The 19189-nt window shown below is 43.4% G+C and overlaps 1 protein-coding gene across 1 annotated transcript in view; it reads left to right on the top strand.

Moving 5' to 3' along the window:
- The first annotated feature begins 34 nt into the window (after positions 1-34).
- Positions 35-19189, top strand: part of WEE2 (WEE2 oocyte meiosis inhibiting kinase) — a 27226-nt gene continuing 8071 nt past the window's right edge. Inside the window, exons 1-5 of the mRNA XM_048836462.2 lie at positions 35-200; positions 6826-7229; positions 11793-11992; positions 12920-12971; positions 16292-16464. Coding sequence (XP_048692419.1) covers positions 6831-7229; positions 11793-11992; positions 12920-12971; positions 16292-16464 — 824 coding nt within the window. The 5' untranslated portion in view covers positions 35-200; positions 6826-6830. The remainder of the gene's footprint in view (positions 201-6825; positions 7230-11792; positions 11993-12919; positions 12972-16291; positions 16465-19189) is intronic.

Below are 19189 nucleotides of genomic sequence, written 5' to 3'. Positions count from 1 at the left end.
CAGCGGGGCAGCGGACAGCGGCGCGTGACGCGTGCCCAGGCCCCCTGTCCCCGGGGAGCCGGGCACGCGCTCAGCACGGGGCCTGCGGAGAGCGCTTCGGAGCAGCAGAGCCGTTCCCCCGCGGGTCCCCAGGGCGCTGCAGCGGGGCTGGCGTTCCTCTGTGCCCTGGGTGTTTGTGCGTCACTGGATTGCGGGTGCTGGTGAGCGCTCCAGCGTTTAAGAAGGGGAGCCAGTGACGTTACCCACAAGTACAAGTAGTTACATCACCTCCTCGGCCCTTCAGCACCTCCTGGGGTCTGAAAGGCCAGAGATGAAAACACACCTAGGTCCTGACCCTGCAAACTGCTTTGCATAAATGGGCTGAAGTAGAGGGGTCCATCGGTGCAGTGCGATTTACAGGACTGGGGCCCTAAATCAGTGGTTTTCAAGCTGTATCTGTGGACCCCTGGGGGTCTGCAGACTATGTCTAAGATTTCCAAGGGGGTCTGTACTTCCATTTGAAATTTTGTAGGGGTCTGCGAATGAAAAAAGGTTGAAAACCACTGCCCTGGATCGATTAGACATACTGGGTGCTATTAAAAATTAAATGCTGTATTGTGGTATGAGGCTACTGTGCTATTGCCTAGAATATTTTTATTACAGTATTGTTTTTATTGCTCTTTGTTTTAGGATATTTCTACCCATCCCCCTTGTATTAGGTGCCATTACTTAAACTTAGAAGTACATCAGTTCCCTCTGGGAAGAAAAACTAAATTCTCATCTTCTTCCCTCACAGATTAAAGTCACTTTCTTAAAAGGAATTAAATCTACATTGTTTGTTTCCTAGAGCATGCAGCTGGGGCCACAACTCAGAGAAGAGTTTCATGCCCCCAGAGTGGAGAAACTGCTGGATCTCAAGTGACTTGGAGTTTGTGCAAGTCAGTTTCTCTACTGAGCTTAGTATCCTCACAAACTGGAACCTAAACTGTCAGTTTCATCATCCCTGTTAAATGCAACTGGCATCCTGGGGTGTGCAATCAGATAATTATAAATATGGGTTATTTATACTGTACCAGGAGATAACTTTTCAGCGGCATGCACTGTAGATCGTATAGATAATTAGATTATAAAATTATTTTGATACCATTATTTTTTGGAAAAAAACCCCACAGATAATTGTGCCACTGAGCCAAACATTAGAATGTCATTTGCTGCAATATTTCGGACCTATATTGTCTGTGCTAATTTAGGCCCTGATCCTGAAAGTGGATGCGTTTGGGCGCCTCATTATACCAACACAGAGCCCGATTGAAGTCAATATGGACTCCTGCACAGATCTCTTTGCAGAATTAGTGCTTAAGGATGTAGTTTCCTTGGGGCTGTGCCTTGTGACTTCCGCTATGTTATGCATAACACTGAGCAGTGTTAACACTCCATATATATTAATAACAATTAATACAAAGGTAACCAAAATAGACCTAGCTAATGAAGTGTAATCTGGCTAGAGCAAAGAACAGAGATCCCAGACTCCTAAATTTCTGGCTCTACTGCTGATTCTTTTTGGGAACTTGGAAAAGTCTGTTTCTCTTAAAAAAGTCACTTAATCTTCCTGTGCATTATTATACCCGTCTTTATAATCCTAACAGAGAAGAATCTAGAGGCTCTGGTGGATGCTCTTTCATCCCAATTAGGCAGAATTCCCAACTAACAGTAGACCTCTTTTCAGAAGAAATGCTACTGTCTGAGTCGCTGTAGAGCTCTACTGAGCATGTCATACTAAATCAGTCCATGGAATTGAGCAGAGCCAATATCTGCACTAGGGTAGAAACAGAACCTATTGCCTGCTCCATGTCAGTACCCTCAATAGCTTAAGAGATGCTCATCAGGAATAACAGCAAGGAGTCCTTGTGGCACCTTAGAGACTCTAAGGTGCCACAAGGACTCCTCATTGTTTTTGCTGATACAGACTAACACGGCTACCCCTCTGAAACCTGTCATCAGGAATAGTTGGCTCGGAAGTTGCAAGCTCGCCTCTGGGGGAGGCAGTGATGAGGACTGAGAGGTAGTACAGCTACAGAGGGACTGAAAGCTGTTTTCAGAGTAGCAGACACAATCAGGATAGGATTGAAACACAAACATCTAAGAACTACCAAGGCACTCCAAAAGCAACCAAGTTGAGTGTAATTACCATCCTCCTTAAGCAGCCATCATTGTCATTAAATATCATAAGGCTTAAATCAGTTCCCTTGGAGACTTTCTGATTAATTGGATTACCCAGTTCAGCAGCCCAAATTAAAAGGAAGGTATTGGCATAAAATTCTTAATGGTCTAACTTTTTTCCTATGGAGCTGATCTGGATATGCAATACACCATTCAAAAGCTTGTGATCCATAGATGTCAAAAGTGGCTTTGGTGTTTCAAATTGATCAAGTGGTGACCAGCTGCTATGAACTTCAGATCAGGTAGATTCAATATTGAGAAGGTGCACTGTTTGTTTCACAAAACCTGTACACAGATTTACTTAGCAGCAGCATGTGGTATTTAGCCTGTGGCATTTTCTGTGGAAGGTGACTTGTAAAGGGGAAAAAAAGTGGCCTGTTTTGCTATTGAATGAGGCATAAAGAAAGGCCGGTCCTGCATATATTTACACACATACTTAGCTTTACGCTCCACGTAGTCCCATTGACTGCAACAGGACTACTTAAATATTTAAAGTTAAACACATACTGAAGTGTTTGCAGGACCAGGGAAAAGTCTGAACAATTATTTAATTTTTCATATTAGAAATACCAAATATTGAGTTGTTTTTTGTTGGAAAAATTCCTCCCAGGACTAAAGCAATTATAACTTCTTAGGAAACAGAAACCTGAGTACATTAAGAGCTGAAGCAATTTTTAGACATACTTACAGTTTAAAACTCAAGGCCAAATTCTCTGCTTGAGTAACTTCATTGAAACAAAGGGAATTATGCCAGAAGAGAATTTGCCTTCTGTGCTATTTGTTTCTGTTAATACATATTTAATTCAAATAATTGAAAAACAATTGGGCAAAAAGTGTTTTTTGAAACAGATTCAAATATCCCCGTACGTCTAACTGAGGGCTGATAAATCTCTTAACCAGTTCTACAGTCCTCCAAAGAGTTGTCTAGCAACACAGGAAGTCAAGACTTGTTATTTCTAATATACCACAACAAGCAAGGGTGAACATCCTTTTATGCCTCCTTTATATGGTAAAAAGAAACAAAAAGTAGTCACAAGCCTCCCCCTCCTTCTCCTTTTTCCAGTCACATGTCCGGTTTTCTTCAGTAAAGCCCTTTATGATATAAGGGTGGGACGGTTTGGGAGACAGGGGACTGACAATTGGGGGATTGTTATACCAATAAAATAAAAACCAGCAGGATCTTATTAAATGGGAAAAGGCAAAATGCCACATTTATTGTGAATACAGAAAGAATCATAGTAAGCAGTTAGTTATAGCTATAACATTCCATTCAAGTTCATATTTATTCACACATTCATTTATACACACACACACACAGGTTCTGCAAGGTTGTTATCATAGTTACCAGCCTTAGAGTTGCTCATGCCAAGCCACTGGCCAGGTGGCCTGGACATGAGGAGGGAGCAGGGCCTTGTCAGATGCTCATCTGATGCTCCTGGAAGTTGGTTTGCAGAATCAGACCCCAAAATTCTCACTTTCTAGAGTCCATTTTTATAGGAATTTCTTCCTATGCCAGTCTATGGGAATTGCTTCATCATGCTGTTGCTGAATCAATCAGCAGATAGCGCATTCCTGACGGCTCCGTGCTGCTAGATGTTATCTTGTTCTTTGGTTCTCCCATCCTTGAGGCTGTTGGGTGGATTCCAGTCTGCCCTCCCGGGCGGGTGGAGGGCGGTGTCCTCTGATTATTTCCACTTGACGCCTTCTTCAGCCAAAGGAAACTGGATTCTTAGGCTGGCACCTCCCTGATTATTCAGTTATTATCCACACCAAGCATCCATCCACATACATCCTCTATCTCTATTTTAATCACAATTGTTAACAAAGCGAGATGAATACAACAAAAGGGCGGGGAGTCTCTGGGTGCTGTTTCTGTTGTTACAGAGTATTGCTTTGACTCTCTCTCTGTGTAAGTAGTTGTTGTTACAAAGGATTGCTTTGAGAACAGACTCTGTCTTAGAATGTACTAACACAATTAGCAGCTTGCAAGTTTCACACATAGAGGGAGAGAAACAGTACCAAAAATCAAGAGACCTCTTAATTAGTAATACCCTGGAATTTAAACTATGGGGAATCAAACTCATTTGTGATTTTAATACAGAACTTCTTTAATATGATCCAACAGGACGAGGTTTTTCATCTCTAGGTCACTAGTTCAAAGCTAGTTAATAGTGGCTGGAAATTATTTATTTATTCGCTTAGATTTAAAATAAAAGATTCCTACCCAAATTCTAGTCACCCTAGCACATCATTAAGAACACATTGAAACCTTCCCTCCCGCACAGCATTAAAATAGTCATTTCACAAGAACTCAGCCAGCCAGATACCTATATTCCAGCTTTTCACCATGTTGGGAAGCACACCCTCAGCCCTCTCCAAAACCCTTCCCAAACAGGTGTCTTTGACAGTGTGCCTAGAAGGTCAGTGAATCTGGGTTATTTCAGACTACATAGGTTTGAGAGCTATTACAAGGAAGACCCTGCTAGCTGCCTGGTCTCTGGGGGTCCAGCTCCAGCAGCCCAGCTGACTGCAGTTGTGATAGTATGGCCTAGGAGAGAGGTGATCCCTCAAGTAAGCCAGTCGCAGGCCATTTATGGCTTCATAGGTCATAACCAACACCTTAAAGTCCTCCCAGAGACCAATAGGCAGCCAGTGCCCATCCCGGAGCACTGTTGTCATGTGTTGCCAGCAAAATGCCTCATTCAGCAAATGAGCCCCTGTGTTCTACACCAGCCTCAGTCTCTGAATGGTTTAAGGAGTAGCTCCATGTAGAGTTCATTGCAATAGTCTAATCTTGGGATAAGAAAAGCGTGGATAACTTGGGCAAGGTCCACATCCAAGAGGAAAGTTCACAGTCTTCTAGCCAGCTGCAGATGGTAAAAAGCTGACTCGGTCACTGCTCTGTTATCCTCTGATAGCTCTTTAGTAGCCCATATAAAATGAGTTAATCACTGGTACAAAACCTAAATTACCACCCTTTTTATTAGTAGTCAGCTCACATTGCTAGGACTCCATGGCCCTCAACTGACCTCCCCGCTCACTCCTACAGGTGGCCCCTCCAGGCCCCCTTGGTGTGTATGTGTGTGGGGAGAGAGGGGAGATAGGGAACATATGCGCTGCTTATGCCAGAGCTGTACCTGTTCTGTGGCTAGAGGATTCCTCTTTTTCATGTTTGCATTCTGGCAGCTTTCCCCGGCACTAAGTAAAAAAGGCCACTGTAGTCTAGTTCCCAGTTCATTAAAATTCTATATTCCTCTTCAAAAACATGCACTTCACAATGGCACACAAAATCCTTGGTTTCTAAGGACAGCCACAAAGAGAAGGGCCATTGTCCCACTCCTGGGTGGGTGAGAGATGAACGACTCCTCCCCGTGGTGGGCAATCTCACAAATACATTCACAGGCTTGACAAGGTTCTTTAATCTTTAGCTGCTCAAGCACTAGGAAGCTGGAGTTGTGAATCTTTTCCTTGACCTTGTAGAGGCCTGTATACAGTCTTGTTCTCCCTCCCCTCCTGCTCCCCTTTGAGGTCTAACACGTTCTAAATAAGGTTATTGAATCTCTCCACATGGGTTATAGCACTTGTCCAAAACAATGTACTACCCAGTCAGATCTAAATGGAGACCTTAGACGTGGGACTCAGATATTAGTCCTGTAGCCAAAGGACTAATAATTGACAAAGATAAGGGCTACCTATCTTGTCAGACTAATGCAAAATAAAATAGACAAGCTTTCAGGAAGTGCAGCCTCTTCATTAGGCTCTGGGAAACTGAGGGAGGGACAAGAATTAGGAAGTAAGGAGACGGTGTGTAGGAAAGTGTAGCTGTCCCACTGGGCTGTTTGCAAACAGTTAGCTCTGCCACACAAACAACAGCTAAGTCTATGACAAAATGGAATTGCCTTTGACTTCAATTGGAGCAGGATGGGCCCCAGCAATTGTAAACAGGTGATGCTGAGTTCTAATTGTCACCTGTTAACAATGATACAGCTGCAGGCTGGTGGTTATAAATGCTGTGGGAGCAGCAGTAGTTGGTAGTTTCTCACTAAGGATGGGCTTTGCTAGAAAATATTTGGTAACCATCTGAGGGCCTTCTGCTTTTACAGCTGTATGTAACATAGTACTTTCTCCTTAGAGATGTAGTGTAAAGGAGCTAGTGGGAGTCACTATATCTAGTTTATCAAGTAGTATAATGTGATTTGTGTATCTGTTGTGGGAAGTGGATGGAATACTTAATAACTGTTTTTGGTGGAGGGGGATACTCTCTCTCTGTCTCATCCTGATCTTATTTACATAGGCTTGATATCCCAACAGCACTTCATTTTAACTATTCCTGATTCCTACTGGTGAGAGTAGGACCAGGGTTTATTTTACAAAGGTTGAACTAAGCTCTGAATGGATCTTTTGGGATGAGGGGTAATTCCACGATATTTTCCCTTATTTGGTATAGTCAAATGACTGTTATGATCAATCTAAACTCCTGTATATGTGGGGTTAAGGCTACAAATCTGAAATAATGAATCTCCTGTAGAGGAAATAGTATGATTACTTACAATCAATCTTGTAAATAACACTCAGTATCCCCCCTTACTGATCAAATAGGCTGGTATTCGTTCTGTGTCTTTCTAGCTACAATGGATGACTGGGACAAGAGTGATGAACTTATCCAGAAACTGGATTTTTCCAGCTGCGCTGAAGAGAATGAGATGGAAGAGGACAGCAGTATACAGGAAGAGGACAGCAGTATACAGGAAGAGGACAGCAGTATACAGGAAGAGGCTCCCCAAAGTTCAAGCCCCCAGAAGAGCTGGGATTTTCAGAGTTGGAGAGTTAACAGTCCTCTTGCAGTAACCCCCAAAAGAAAAGTAGGTGATATGTCTCTGACTCGGACTAAAGCATGGGTGAGTCCCACTGTGGACTCTGCTTCATCTTTGAGAAAGAACACTGGTCCTGCCTGGGAATGTCCTGGGACTCCACTGCATTACGTCACCTGGAGAAAACTGCAGCTGTGTGACACCCCGCACACTCCCAAGGCAAGGAAATGTCTCTATGCCCATTTGAAAATGTTGTCTTAAATATATTGCAAGAATTACATTAAACAGGTGATAAGCAGGGGCTACTGCCCACTGTGTGGAATGTGCTTGTTTGACTGCCACCTTATTGGTTCTCCCTTCTTCCTCACTCCCAGTTCGTATGTTTTACCCACTTTCTCATCATAAACTTAGACTATGAGCACTGGAACGCAGGGGCTAGTTCTGTTTTGTGAGCCACAAATGTGTCTTCCCTGGAACAAACATTTGGGGAGTGTCTAGTGCAGCATTAACAAACATGCTTAAGTACCTTGACTTAACTGGCAATCCCTTACCCTTAGATATATCCTTAGTGTTGACAGCCCCTTAGGCATTCTTGGTGTCCAGGCAGCACCCACTTAAAACAAAGCTTAAGCTCAATACAAAGAAATGCTCTTCATAGTGGTCAGTATTTAGAACGCTCTACCACTGAGGTAGATGAATTGTCCTTAATAGGATTCAAGGAGGAAACTCCAAATTATTTGGACATACATAGTACTTGGAAGCAAGATGCTGCAGTTGATTACTTATTCCTAGTTCCCAGATCATTCTTTGGGTCGTTAAATGGAACTTGCTATTAGCAAGAGCTGGCTAGAAAAAGGGAAACTATTTTCCATTCATTGTCAAATCTGAAACACCTCTAACCAGTTTCTGCTGTCCAGCTACACTGATACTTACTTCTGTACACAAAACTGAACTGTTCATCAAAGCTGGCGTTGGGTAGGAATCATTCTTATGGCAAACTAGCTTTGTATGACTCCTTAGGGGGTGGAGTTAGGAGAGGAATGTGGTGGAAGCACTAATCACCTTCCTCTGGCTCACTGATGAAAGATAACTTTGTATCTATTGCACGCAAGTACATTTCTTGGAGAAGGTCATTGATTGATTTTTGGTTCCGTTCCCACAGAAGTTCCTGAATGAGTTCCCCTATAGGGTGATTTATCAATAAAACAGACAGAGCTTCCCTCCTGTACTGGTGGAGACCTGGAACTCACTGTGTCCTCAGAGGACTTCTCTGCATTGTTGTAACTGCACAGATGTCCCTTTGCATGCTATGACTCACAAAGGCCAGCTAGGGTCACACACCATCATATCCAGTATTTCTTTCTCAATTGACTGGCAACTAGGTTGCCCCTTTGGTTGAACGGAACACAGCAGATGGAATACCTTTAGTGCTTCTTGATGCAGGTTTTTGGGTTTTTTTGGTGTTTTGTTTTTGGAATAGGATTTGGATTTCTTCCTGGCCAGTAGATCCAGGGACTAATGGACATCAAAGGGCTTTTGCTTTTGGATCTCCTTGTATCTCTCATGGATTATGGCTGTCTGGTGAGGAACAGATATCGTACGACTAATAGTGCAGATAGTGGATGGGCAAACAAAACTGCTATCTAGGATAATGTTCTGGAGTCCCACTTCTGACTTGCAACATTCCCTTACCCCAATTCGGGGATACTCTACTCCTTGGAGCATTAGAGAACTGGAGTAGGAGCTTCCTTAGGCTTAACTTGAGAGCTTGGCATAATGAATCTTTCTCTCAAGTGTTAGATGTTAGCAAACCACAGAATCTTAAGCAGTCTGACTGAAATCTTTCCTCAATTGCACAAGTTTATTTTCTTGTCTTTTGATGACATCCTGCTAGTTCTCCAAGAAGTCTTTTAGCTTAAAATAGGGGAATCAAGACCTGATTTTAATGTAATAAATACTGAAATGTTGACTTTCCTTTCTCTACATATCATAAATAAGTAAAAGCCAGTTCCTTAGTATTCTAGGATACATTTTGTCAGGCCCTGCTGACTTGAAGACATCTAATTTGTCTAATTCTTACCTTGCTCTTTTCCTATTTTAGCTTCAAATCTTCCTCCATTTACACTGATGTTCACTACGTTAGTCGTCTGATCACGGCTAGCCTTTTTGGTGAAAACTGAAACACAAAGGACATTTAACACTGGGCTATCACTGTGTTTTCTTGTTGACTTCCTCTCCTCATTGAGCAATGGGCCTGCTCTGTCATTGGTCTTCCTCCTTGCTTCAAATGTATTGGTAAAATATTTACTTGTTACACTTTGTCCTTAGATAGGCCAATACACAAAACACAGTTAAACTTTCTAATTTTTGTCCCTAGATGCTGTTGGGTTTTTATATTTATCTTTCATAATGTGAGCAAGTTTCTGCTTTTTTGTATGACTTTTTTTTTTGCATTTCAGGTCACTAAAGATCTCTTGATTAAGGCAGGATGGTCTCTTATCCATACTTCCTATCTTTCCTATGCACTGGGATAGTTTGCTCTTGTGCCATCTCAGCATGCTACTAGGAGTGCTGCTGGGAGGTATAATAATTCCCAGCCCAGGTAGACCTAGTGGTACTAGCTTTGCTCCAGCAGAGTGCCTAAAAATAGCAGTGTGGCCACCTGGCCATGGAGGCACAGGTGTCTGCTCAGGCTAGTGGCCAGGGTACAACCTGAGATCCTAGGCATGTATCTGAGCTGCTGCTGGTACCACAGAGGCCATGCTATCATTTCAAGAAGTTGTCTTGAGCAGAGCTGGTGCATGTATGTGTACCCAGGCTGGGAACTACACCTCTCAGCGGCAGTGTAAATGCACCTTAGCTGGCCAAAAAAGGTAGGGATGACTCTCCAGTGTGAGGCTAGAAACTTGTCTCCATCTGTATGGAAAGCACCATAACAATGACGATTAATGAGTCATCAAACAGGTGATTCAGTGCACTGTGTCAGTAAAACCTTAACTAAAAACAAATAAACCCTGTCACCTTCTAGTAACCAGGCCCTTGTCTAGAGGAGCATCAAGCTACAAAGACTCAGTCTTGAGTGATTGTCTTATTGCATTTTGTTTTGTAAAATCTCATGGGCTAAACTTAAAGATCTCAATCTGTCTAGTTTATCAAAGAGAAGATTGAAAAGTGACTTGACAAGAATGAATCTTCATGGAGAGAAAATACAGATACTAAAGGGCCCTTTAATTTAGAAGAGAGGCATAAACCCAGAGGTGAAAGTAAGCCGGTACGCCCCAGTACTGTACTGTGGCAGCCCGGCTTCCCCAGGGGGCAATTTAAAGGGCCTGGGGCTCCCAGCAATGGCTGGAGCCCCAGGCCCTTTAAATTGCCTCCAGAGCCCCCACTACTGGAGCCCTGGGGTAGCAGCTGCAGGGCTCCGGCAGCTATTTAAAGGGCCGGGGCAGTAGAAGCAGGGGAGCCCCAGGCCCTTTAAATAGCTGCCGGGCTCCCCTGCTTCTACCGCCCCGGCCCTTTAAATAGCCGCCGGAGCCCTGCTGCCGCTGCTCCGGGGGCTATTTAAAGGACTGGGGCAGTAGAAGCAGGGGAGCTGCAGGCCCTTTAAATAGCCCCCAGAGCCCTGGGGTAGCAGGGGTCTCCAGGAGCTATTTAAAGGGCCGGGGCTCCAGCTGCTTCTGCCACCCCGGTCCTTTAAATAGCCGCTGGAGCCCTACGGCTTCCCCAGGGCTCCAGCAGCTAATTAAAGGACCAGGGCAGTAGAAGCAGTGGAACCCCGGGCCCTTTAAATAGCCCCAGGAGCCCTGGGCTGCTGCTGCTACCCCTGTGGGGTGGGGGGAGGAGAAGGGGTGGCACTTACCTTACAGGGTGGGCTGGGGCTGACTCTGACCCCCTCAGCCCCACCCCTTCCGGGGGCCAGAGCTGGCCCCAACATACCGGTAAATCAGGCAACTTACTTTCACCCCTGCATAAATCTGACCTTTTCAAATTAGAAATAAGGCACAAACTCTTCCCAGTGGTTGAACACCCTCACTGATAAGTGGTGGAGTCTCCCTATGCCATCAAATCAAGAGTGGGGATGCCTTTCTGGAAGAGGCATGTTAGCCAAACTATATTGGGCTCATAAAGGGTAACTGTAAAATCTGATTATACAGGAGCTCTGATTAAATGATCTAATGGTCACTTCTGGCCTTAAACTTGAAATTCCCCAGTTCTCATTGATTCAAGCTGGATGTCTGAGGAATCGACCACCATTGCTTTGTATTCTAGTTACTGGCAAAATATCATAAATTCTAATAGCAGTATAGAAAAGCTGTTTGAACTAACTTTTCTGCTGAGCACTGCTTCTTGCAAAGATGCTAGAAGGCAACTTAAAGCCATGTCCTTTTTAGTCAGTCTGATCTTCCTGACTAACTTGTCCTGACCAAGTTGTGATCGTTCTATCTGGGGCTTGATAGAACCAGGTCTTCCAGGTTGATGAAATTGACAATCCTGTGTCCATGACTTCTGCAGTGGGGAAGAGGAGCAGGTTTCTTGGACAAATCGGCTGCATAAATAGCTCTGCAGTCCCCTCGCATGAAAGTAGGGAAGAACTGCAGAAAGTCCAAGCCTCTTCAGAGTGGGGTAGAGCAGTTAGTGGCCAACAGAACCACCTTTTGGTGGATCAGACACTGGAGACAAACTGGCAAACTATTGCTGTCTGCCCAGAACAAAACACAGCTGCAGTCAAAACCGTAACTAGAGGACACTCGTAACTCACTTTGTTTTTATTTTTAAATCCAGAGTCTCTTAACAAAGACTGCTTTTCCTTCGACTATGGGAAAATTTCCCTCCAAAGGTCCCCGGCACTTGAGATTTACTCCTGGTGCTGATCCAGATGATTCTGCTCAGGCTTCGCTGGTCAACATTAACCCATTTACACCAGAGTCCTATCGACAGATGCTCTTCCCTCCTAATGGCAAGAGGAAAGCCAGAGGAGAGCTGTAAGTGTACTGCTCCTAAATAGGGAAGGGGGTGGATTTTTAAAAGAAACTTAAGCAACAATGGAAGAATTGGTACATCTTCCTCCTTGCTCTCCCAGAACGAAACAACTAAACTCAGTGGAATGGAATCAGGCATGCAGAGCAAACACTACAGGGAGGTGGGGTTGGTAAACCAGAAATGTGGAATAAAGAACTATCCTGGCTTGCTTTTATCGGGACTATGAATGTAATATAGCCCGAGCTTACAATATTTGTGTCTAGTACTATAACCAACAGATGAGAACAGAATTCAGACTGGTGGGAAAGAGGAAGGTGGGGCCCACTCCCAAGTCCTGAAGGGTGGGTCTAGCATAGCTCCCCATATGTGCTAGGAAGGCTGGTGTATGTTCAGAAAACATTGCGCATCCTTGACCCCTTCAAAAAGGTCCGGTTCAGATCAGGTTGTGGCCTAATCTATAGTACGTCGTGAAACCTGATTATAGCGAGGTTCTGCTCGCTTCCGAAGGTTCCAATCTGCATTTAGACCTGCTCTGAGCAGGGTGTTCTATAAACATAATGGCAAAACCCCTGGTGGCTGTTCTTCCCTAGTGCTCCCACAACTTTCACCTCTGTTAGAGCTGCATAGCGTGCAATGGTGGCAAACTATCAAATTAGTTCGTGTGGATGCCGTATGGAAGTTGGAATGTGTAGCCTTTCTAAACTGGAACAGGAATTTCCCAGCTCAGGACCTCAGCCTTCTCTGGCCTAATACAAAGAAACTCACTGTGTACCAATCCTCTGGAAGTGTCTTATAAATATTTTACCAGACTTGAGTAGTTTTGAAGCTGCTCTTTAAAAATGTAAACATGTGTGAAACCTAAGTCTTGTGACTGCTGCAATAGGATAGTGTGTGTGTCCAGGCTCACTTGTGGCTAAATCTCATTTTAGGGGAGATCCCACTCTAAGCAGGGGCAAGGTGGAACAGGGGCTGCCAGCCAAGGTGAGTGTCTCTGCATAGTTGCCTAGTACAGAAAAAATTGCCCCTTACATTATTAGTACTAGTACAAATATAGTATGCTATTGTGTAACTCAATAATGCTATGAGAAAAGATTATATAACCAAGTTTGAATAGCAGAGAATCCAGGAAGAACCAAATAGGGTACGGTACATTAGTCGACGACATTAGGCTGAAAGTAATTTACTTGATTTGACAAACTTACATTTGGCCAGATCTAAAACTTACAACTAGTCCTAGAATTCTCACTGGTCCTGGCCAACATGCCATTCTAGAAACGATCACGTGATGGCCAGGACTCATGTTTGTTCATGGGGAAAGTAATAAGACTACTATAAATATGGACAAGTTCTTGCTATCTCAACATGGCTGGAAAGAGTAATCCTTTTGCTATCCCTATTGTTCAGTAAACTAGTAACCTCAAGTTTCCAAATTATTAGTCTGTAGACTTAAGAAAATATTTATTGTAACTTTACAGTGAAAGGTGTTAACAGCTCTGGTGGTTCTGTTGCAACAGCTGACATAACAAACACTTGAAATAGGGTAGTACATTCCTAAATGCTGCTTAGGTGATTTATTCTCAGTCACCACCTTCAGCAGGAAAGAGAATCTTGTACTTGGTCATGGAAAGTGAAAGGGATACTCCTCTCAAAACGTTTTGAATAGTACTTGTATTGCACGTTATCGGCAGCTCACAGCACTTCACTGACAATTAAGCCTGAAGTCTCTTCACAAGAATGAAGACGACCTAACTGTATTATCAATCAGGAAGGTGCGCTACAGAGTGGCTAAGTAGTAGCGAGTCTGTGGCAGAGCTGAGAAGAGTCAGGATCCCACTCACTGCTAAATGCTTCCATTTTATTTACCATGCAGTATAAATGGAGGCAGTGCCTACACTAGAAGTGCTTTACTGGTATAGGAAACCAGCATACAATACTGGCAAAGCTCCTAGAGTTATAATGGCAAAACTGTGTTCTGTACCATATAGTAAAACCATTCCCCACGAGCAGAGCAAAAACACATTTTACTGGTATAAGTGCCTCATGCTAGGGTCTTCTGCTAGCATAGTGATGTTGGCCCCTCTGGCATGGCTGTGCTGGCAGAAGTCTGTAGTGAAGACCTAGCCATAGAGGATCACATCAGATGCCAAACTACACTGGCTGAGTGCCTCTGACTTCACTGGAGCTGAACTGGTTTCCATCAGCTGAGAATCTGTTAATTTAGGGTCTAATCTTTATAATCAAAAGCTCATCACTTCATCTGAATTAGTCTTGGATTTACTCAATATTTTTGCTTTTATTATTATAATAGACTTTAGTTTTTCCCTATGACAGCTACCCAAACAATTGAGCTGCTTTAAAAAGCAAACAAAGCCAGAATCATTAAAGGAAAAACTCAGTATCCCCATTCAAATGTAGTAAAAATCTCAATTCCTTTACCTTGGAGTCTCTCCCTACTCCATGGTCATTTAAGTGAATCAATGCAGCTACAAGTGTATTCGTAGTAAAAGCAGTCTAGCATTGCTTGGGTTGTGCTAAGGAATGGAGAGGTGGTGCTCCCTGCCTGTGAAGGCCAGTGATGCAGCTTAACGTTGACTTGGGACTTGGAATTTCTCTTGCAAAGCAGAACAAATACAGCAATATAACATGTATGACTATGGCAAACAGTGGAGATATCAAGGATTACTATGAGCTACCATCCTTGTTAAAAGGAAGCCTCTGATTAACTTACCACTTAGCAATAGATTTTGTTTGACACCAATCAGACAAAACTACATGTCTAGGGTGAGTAAAACTCTATGTAAAGAGCCTACTGTTAAGTGTGAGCATGTTAGCTTGGTGCCTAGATTGGTGTATCTTCAACACTACTTTAAAAAAAAAAGTCTTTGCAGACACTCTTGAAAAATTTGCAATGAGTTGGGTACCTGTACTGCTTTTTATGCTTAATAGTATGTGGGGGCTGCATCTTAACTGTCCTGTGCAGCACCTCTTCCACTGATGATCACAAACATCTGAGGTAACTACAGACATTGCATATGTGGGAAGAAAATATGCAATGTGAGTCTTATTTTGGGGGGAGAAAAAAATTCATGCACTACTCTTGCTCTTCATTTCATATCCCATCTTCTCTGGTCCCCTGCTCCCTTGGCTATACTGTCCAGCTGTATTGTATCTTTCCCTTCTCCCTTGGACATTCCTCTAGTGATGGTGGCAGATAACTCCTGGTTCCTCCCTTCCTCGTGTACCTCTATTAGTAGCCACTGATACACAAAAGTTGACTATTTTCCAGCTGCTTTCCTGGGCTCTTATTTGTGTGAAGAATGGCCTGGGCAGGTGTAGTAGCTGGAAACTTGGACAGGCAGCATTGTGACTGCCTCAGTTGTCCTAGACCTTCAGCAAATACTCTGAAGAAGATTGAAAGCTTATAGAACAGTCTGAACTGCTGCAGTATTGCACTTACTGTTTGCAAATATAGAACAACCATGATGGAATAATTTGTGCATAGCTTGGGGGGCATGCTAACCACGATACCGAACTGTCCTCTAAATGCAAAACATGCATTAGTTCTGTTACTTAAACCACAGCTGGACATGTGGCGCTCCTGACTAAACTTTTAAAACACTGCAGACTGGTAGACCCTGCCCACCTAACCCTATGCTTCTGAACCTGCCTTCTCCCAATAACTGATATGTTCTGACTGGCCCTTCAGTGGTCTTCCATCTGGAAATTCCTTCTCTGGAGGAGAAGAACTAACTGTTCAGTGGTACAAGTCTCCTTCCACCCAATCAAATATCTGTAACTGATTCCCATGTGACTCTGTTATAGTTAATGATTGGAGTCTAATAACATTACCCTCTTCTGCTGCTCCCCATCCAGGATGGCTATCTTGGCTGTAGGTCACAACTGCCTAAAGGTGCATAGCTGAAGTAGCCTAGAGGTCTGTGCCATGGGACCATTTAGGCACAGTTAGCTAGAACACCGTCCCCAGAATTCCAGATCTGCATTAACTAATTGCAGTGCTAGTGAGTCATGGGGAGAGGGAATTCTTAGCTACTTTCTGCTTGGTCTACATCAGGTCATCCATGGCCCTGGAACCTCAAACAGGTGATGGAAGGAGGCCATTACAGAGAAGCAGGCAGGAGCTCTGTGTCTGAATGAATGGTTGAGAGTACACAAAAAAGAGGGAGCTGAATGGAGACTCTACATGTTAGTTTTATAGGGCCCGCCTTAGAGGACTACCCTTGGTGCATCATGAGTCCTTAACTTTTCTTTCTCTTATTGCTTTGCTTTGTCTAATCCCCTAGAGATTTCTCTTGAGAGAGAGCAACATGGTTTCCCGCTACAAGAAGGAATTCCTGGAGCTAGAAAAAATTGGGGTAGGGGAATTTGGCTCTGTCTACAAGTGCATCAAACGCCTAGATGGATGTGTGTATGCTATCAAGCGCTCGAAGAGGCCTCTGGCAGGATCCTCAGATGAGTGAGTGTATGATCTGGAAACTATAGTGGTAAAAATGCTGCTCTGTGTCATTTGGGGTATTTTTTTAATGGATTGCTAGGCATATCTTTGAGAGGGATGGAGGAGGAGGGAGTAGTGTAGAAATACATGTCTAAGGATCTCAAAAGCATATCTTTGGAAACTTGTAACTAACATCAGTCTCCAAGATAAACCTTGATAGGAGGAGTAGACTAAAACGGTGGAGTGTTCATATTCATAGCTCATAGAAATGTAAGAAGAGGCCATATGGACTGACTTGCCACCTCAATTTCCACCCTGGATTTAATGAGAACATAATGGCAATACTGGTTCAGACCAATAGTCTATCCAGCCCTGTACCCTGTCTTCCAATGGTGCCAAAGGCTTAAGAGGGAATGAACAGAACAGGGCAATTGATCAAGTGATCCATCCCCTGTCATCCAGTCCCAGCTTCTGGCAGCCTGAAGTTAGGGACATCATGAACATGGGGTTGTGTCTCTGATCATCTTGGCTAATAACCATTGAATGACTTATTCTCCATGAACTTACCTAATTCTTCTTGAACCCAGTTATACTTTTGGCCTTCACAGTATCTGCTGGCAACGAGTTTCACAGGTTGATTGTGTAATGTATGAAGTAATTCCTCATGTTAGTTTTAAACCTGAAACCTATTAATTTCATTGGGTGATCCTGGTTCTTGTTAGTGAATAAGGAAGTGTTGTTTACCCCTTCACACATCTGCACTATTCATGATTTTTATATACCTCCACAATATTCCCCCTCAGTCATGTCTTTTCTAAGATGAACAGTTCCAGTCTTATTAATCTCTCCATATGGAAACTGTTCCATACCCCTAATTTTTTGTTGCCCTTCTCTGTAATTTTTCCAATTCTAATTTACTTCTGTGAGATGAGGGCAACCAGAACTGCTTGCAGTATTCAAGGTGTGGGCATACCTTGGATTTATATGGTGGCATTATGATATTTTCTGTTTTATCACTTTCCTAGTGGTTCCTAATATTCTGTTAGCTTTTTTGACAGCTGCCACACATTGAACAGATGTTTTCAGAGAACTATCCACAATGACTCAAATATTTTGTTTAGTGGTAACAGCAAATTTAGATCCCATTTTGTATGTGTACCTAGGAAGACAATCCCAAGTACATTACTTCACATTTATCAAGACTGAATTTCATTTGCCCCAGGCCATCTTGATTATCACTACAAAAGTTTTTTTTCTCCTGCTGATAATAGCTCATCTTAATTAGCCTCTTACTCCACCTTTTTATGTGGGGTGTGTGTGTGTGTGTGTATATGTGTGTATACATATATACATACAAATCTTCTTACTATATGTTCCATTCTATGCATCTGATGAAGTGGGCTGTAGCCCACAAAAGCTTATGCTCAAATAAATTTGTTAGTCTCTAAGGTGCCACAAGTACTCCTGTTCTATTTGCCACTTTGTTGCCCAATCACCCAGTTTTGTGAGATCCCTTTAACTTTTCACAATTAGCTTTGGACTTCACTATCTTGAGTAGCTTGATATTGTATGCAATCTTTGCCCCTCACTGTTCATCCCATTTTCCAGAATATTTATGAATGTTGACCAGCACTAATCCAATACAGATCCTTGGGGGACCTCACTATTTACCTCAATCCACTGTGAAAAGTGACCATTCGTTCCTATCTTTTAGCCAGTTACTTATTGAGAGGATCTTCCCTCTTTTATCCCGTGACTGCTTGCTGTGCTTAAAAGCCTTTGGTGAGGGACCTTGTCAAAGGGTTTCTGAAAGTTCAAGTACGCTATAGCAACTTGATCACCATTGTCCCCGTGTTTGACCCCCCCCCGTCCCCCAATCTAATAAATTGAGGCATGATTTCCGTTAACAAAAACCATGTTGACTCTTCCCCCAACATCTTGTGTTCATCTCGGTGTCTGATTCTGTTCTTCACTATAGCTTAAATCAATTTGCCTGGTACTGAAGTCAGGCTCACTGGCCTGTAATTGCCTGGATTGCCTCTGGAATCTGTTTTTTTTTTTTTTTACACAAATTGGCATTACAGTAGCTGTCTACCACTTTGCTGACTGGTGGATAATCTCCAATCCCATACACTGGGGTTTGCCAGATAGATCTATCTGTTACTAATACTGCTTTGTGAACCCTAGAGGGCATGCAAAATGGATACTCGGAGAAGATTTGGGTCTCTTTGCTCATGTTATACTTGCTGGCTAAAAGGAGCTTCCTGTGTAGTCCTGGCAATGCCACTCCTCCTCAGTTATTGGGGGGGGGGGGGGGTTGTTGCACCAAAGTCCACGTCTTCACTCCTGGCATAAGAGGGAGTAATTTCACAAGAATGCACCTGTTCTTACAGCTTTGGGTGCAGCCAGGTGGAGGAGTGCCCTTCTATCACTCCATGGTAGACTAGACAACGAAGGTCATAAATATCAGATGCTTCATCCATTGGCCATTGCCCTGCTGTGCTGAGGCACCACAAGTAGAACTCTGAAGTTACTGCTAGCTTTTCGGTTTTCTCACTAACTGCCAACCTTGCTTTAGCTCTGACATGCCCAGCCACTATTCCATAGTGGCGGCTGTGGCTTTGTGTCAGAACGGATTACTTCCATCTGATCTTGACTGCTGCTTATATTCGTCTCAGGATGCTCCTCTCCATAAGCTTCTGAAAATGCCCCTTCCTCAGGACAGGACAGGACTGGCTTCAGAGCC

Source organism: Caretta caretta, chromosome 1 (genome assembly GCF_965140235.1).
Source record: "Caretta caretta isolate rCarCar2 chromosome 1, rCarCar1.hap1, whole genome shotgun sequence".
NCBI classification, from domain to species: Eukaryota; Metazoa; Chordata; order Testudines; family Cheloniidae; genus Caretta; species Caretta caretta.
Note: the sequence above shows the minus strand (reverse complement) of the source record. Positions and strands in the feature narration are given on the sequence as shown.